The sequence below is a fragment of the Urtica dioica genome, chromosome 10 (assembly GCF_054948205.1).
Source record: "Urtica dioica subsp. dioica isolate 48M chromosome 10, U.dioica_male_clone48M_v1_H2, whole genome shotgun sequence".
Lineage (NCBI taxonomy): Eukaryota > Viridiplantae > Streptophyta > Magnoliopsida > Rosales > Urticaceae > Urtica > Urtica dioica.
In genome coordinates, this window is record NC_142765.1 from 23,397,381 (window position 1) to 23,401,267 (window position 3,887).

The 3,887-nt window shown below is 43.6% G+C and overlaps 1 protein-coding gene across 1 annotated transcript; it reads right to left on the reverse strand.

Moving 5' to 3' along the window:
* Positions 1–590: 590 nt before the first annotated feature.
* Positions 591–2,872, reverse strand: TCP14 (TEOSINTE BRANCHED, cycloidea and PCF (TCP) 14). The gene has a single exon (XM_089629655.1). The coding sequence runs from the start codon at positions 2,260–2,262 to the stop codon at positions 985–987; it is 1,278 nt and encodes a 425-aa protein (XP_089485781.1). The 5' UTR covers positions 2,263–2,872; the 3' UTR covers positions 591–984.
* Positions 2,873–3,887: the final 1,015 nt, after the last annotated feature.

Here is a 3,887-nt window from a genome sequence, read left to right on the forward strand (position 1 = left end):
TCTGTTAAAAACCTTTAATCATTGAGGCAGTAAAAACTAGGCACACGGCAGATTTACTTCGTGCAACAGTTTTTTTTTTTTTCTTTTTTCTTTTTTGTTTGACAGGTCATGACTCATGAGTCATGAATGAAGAAAATGAGCTCTAAAGTAAAGAGTAAAGAGTAAAGACCAAGGCGGTATATATATAATACAAGTGAGTGAGTGAGTGAGTGAGTGAGTAGAACTGTTTCATCACTTTCATTCAAAACTGTCCACACAAGTTTTTTTTTTTTTTTTTCCTTTTGTTCTGAGAATTGTACACTAACTTTGTGGCTGAGAGTGAAAGAAAGTATCCAATTTGAAAAAGGAGAGAGAGAGAGAGAGAGAGAGAGAGAGAGAGAGAGAGAGAGAGAGAGAGAGAGAGAGAGACCAATTATTAGTTAGGTGGAAAACTTACCCCAATGCATGCAAGGTATGCAAAAGTCCTGTAATTTGTTTTTCAACAACCCAAAAAGAAAAAAAAAACATGAAAATCACAAATATAGATCGTTTGCCCTTTCGAAATTTTAAATTGACTGAGAATAGCACAAACAATAATGACGATACTGATGTAGTGTACGGTTTGTAGTAAATCCCCCAAAACCAGAAATACGAATATTAATAGGGATTACAAAAAAACAGCCAAAAGTACTCGTGTTAAACTAAATTAATGAAACGTAATTAAATAGTGTCTCTCTTTCCGTCCTCTCTCATCTTCAAAACCCTTGAGAAGAAGAAATAACGATAACAATTATAAAACAATAAAAAAAAACCAAAAATCAAAATTAGAAACCCCTCAAAACCCATATTAATCACACTGGAAAAAAAAAATTTGAGAAGAAATATTTTAAAAGAGCAATCAAACCTCACGTGTGTGTTACACATCAAACTACTACACAGGTGTGGGAAAGAACTGAGATCATCATTACGACGTTAATACCCACACTGCTCTCATCATCATCATCATCATGAATGGTGGCTGTTGCAATCGTGCCGGTCATCTCCGCCGCCGTGATGCGACTGAGAGTGAGACCCACTCACCTGAGACTCCGACACCCCTCCTCCGCCGGAGACCGTCCGGCTATTATTATTATTACTACTATTATACTGGTTCAGTGACGTCAGCATGCTCAAGTGCCCATCTCCCATGCCGTTCCCTCCTCCGCCGCCGTCGGACCCGAGCTGCTGACTCGTCGGAAGCAGCGCGAAAGGCGTCGGAAAGTTCATGAAGTGAAGCCCGCTCGACATCGTCCCTCTGTAGGTCAACCCAGCGTTGTTGACCGACGGGAAAGTCCAGATTGGGTCTCCGCTCATAACCGCCTGCTGCCCGGCGCTCCCGGAGCTCGCCACCATCCAGAAGTTCGCCGGGATCTGCGCCGCCGGCACCGCTCCTCCGCCGCCGGAGGGCGGGAACAGGTACCCCGCGCCGCCCCCAGCGGCCTGGCTGTTCGTCTCCTGCTGCTCCTCCGTCTGCCGGCGCTTCCTCCCCAGCCCGTCCTCGTGCTCCATCGCCTGCGGCGGCGGCGCGGAGCCGGCGGCGGACTCCCGGAGCTCCGGCTTGGGGTGGAAAGCGGAGGACGGGAAGTCGGGGAAGAGCGAGGACGCGGCGGGGCGGCGTTGGTGGTGGTGGTTGTGGTGGTGGAGAGAGAAATTAGGGTTGTAATAGGAAGAGGATCGGAGGTGAGAGGGCACGGACATGGTGGACCCGGAGCTCCGGAGAGATATGTTGAGCGACGTGAAATTCGCCGGGATCGTCCCCGTCCCCGTGGCGGCGATCACGGCCGGCTCCGCCTGCTGGAGGAGCCACTCGACAGTCTCCCCGTCCGACTTGTGGCCCAGCTCCCGGGTCAACTGGAAAACCCTGGCGGCGCACAGGGCCGGCATCCGGATCCGCCTCCCCCGGCCCTCCACCTTCGTGTGGCGGTCCTTCGTCGAGCTTCGCTTCGGCGCAATCTTCTTGTTATTGTTACTCCCCGCCTCCCCTGCGCCCGCCAGAACTGCCAGCGCTGTCCCAGCTGGGACAGCGCTGGCAGCGGAGGCGGGCTCCGCGGCCACGATGGCCAGAGAGGGGGAGGAGGTGGAGGAGGAGGAGGAGGAGCATGACGTCTCGGCTAGCTCCTCCTTCTTCTCCAACAATTGGAATGGGAAATTGGGACGTCGTTGTTGCTGCTGCTGCTGCTGTTGCTGTTGCTGATAATGATGGTGGTGGTGGTGGTGGTGGAGATCGCCGCCGCCGCCGTCCATGATGACGGTGATGATCGCATGTATGAGAGGAAAATATAGGGCAATGGAAAGAGATTTTTTTTGTAATTGAGAGGGGTTTGTAGGGTTTTTTTTTTTTTTTGGGTGAGGTTTTTGGAGGTATTGATTGAGAGTAATGAGGTTTTAGTAAGCTTTGATTGAGTGAGGGGGAGTGGAGAGGGGTTGTGTAGTATAATGTTTTTGTTGTTGGTGCTTTTGTGGGTCTCTCTATTTTCTAAGTGTGGAAATATTGGCTTTAAGTTTTCTTTTCCTTATAAAAACCTTGGTGATCTTCTCTTTGATGTTGTTGTTGGTGTATGTGTACTAGTAGTGCTAGTACCTATGGATATAGAGAGAGAGAGGGAAAAAGAAAAAAAGATAAGAGGAACGAAGAAGAAGAGAAAGAGAAAGAGAGGGCAATGGGAAGATAGCTTAGGTAGCTTTAAGAAACAAAGATAGTGAGTGAGTGGGAATTATATGAGTGAGCTTTAAAAAGCAATTTTTTTAGAAAAATAAAATTTTCTCCTTTCTTTTTTGTTTGCTGTTGCTGTTGATGTAGCAGTTGTTATTTTGCTGGGAGGATGTGAGCTTTATCCTTTATTCAATTCCCTCTCGGCTTTAATTAACTAAAAAAAATATTCAAAAATACTTGTTTTGTTTTGTAGATACACCTAGCGAGAGGGAAACTGAAATGAAAATGAAATTAAAAAAAAATATATATGTTGAATTACAGTTTTACATGAGAGAGATGAGATGATTCCTTTTTATTGTGGTTGGACAGCCCTTTGGTTCAGAGTCTCCACGTGAGGTGCTCTTTTTATCATTCAATCCATAAAGACAATGGTGGCCTGGTATGGGACCCACACCGAGTCAAAATTATATATTTATTTTTTTTGAGGGACTTGGAATGGTAAAAAAGATTGTTTAAGTGGGTCCCGATTCCATTCAAGTAATCATTTCGGTTTTGCCTTTGGCCCTTTGCCTTTTGTAATTTCTGCACCTTTTGCTCGGAGGGGCTTTGGGATTCCTCGCTCCATTCTCAATCTCATCAATTCCTTTCCTTGATTTGGTTTAGCTTAATTTGATATTTAAATAAAGAAACCATTTTTTTTTCATTTATTATCTCGTGACGCAGCAAAATAGACAAAATGATACGACTTCACCGATATAATTGGGGTTGTAGGTTGGATTTTCGATCATGACAAAATAGATAAATTCTTCAAGATTGCAGAAAAATAACTTGAACAACAACAAACAAAATTTATTAATGAATACTATTAAACACAAAAACGAGTTTTCTAAAAAGTTCCTCAAGCTTCCTGGATTATAATTAGATGGGGTCTAAGATTCACTTTACATACTAAAAAAATATAAATAAAAATCTTCGGAAGCACATAACCTATATTAAATTTGTAGATAAGTTATAAGAAAAACTTAATTTGTATAAATTTTCGTATGACTTGATGATAGAGGTTTCTTATGCTTGTGATCATCAATCGAAAGACGTGCTTTTTTAGAAATTTATTATTTCATGTATTTTTCTATTTGTATGTTGGATTTGATGTATGTTATGATTTCATGGACGTTGGAGATCATTTTTATTCAAACTAGTAACTTCATAAATATTT

Excerpts from the sequence above, each read along its gene's own strand:
- TCP14 (XM_089629655.1), bottom strand. The coding sequence starts at position 2,262 with ATGGACGGCGGCGGCGGCGATCTCCACCACCACCACCACCACCATCAT.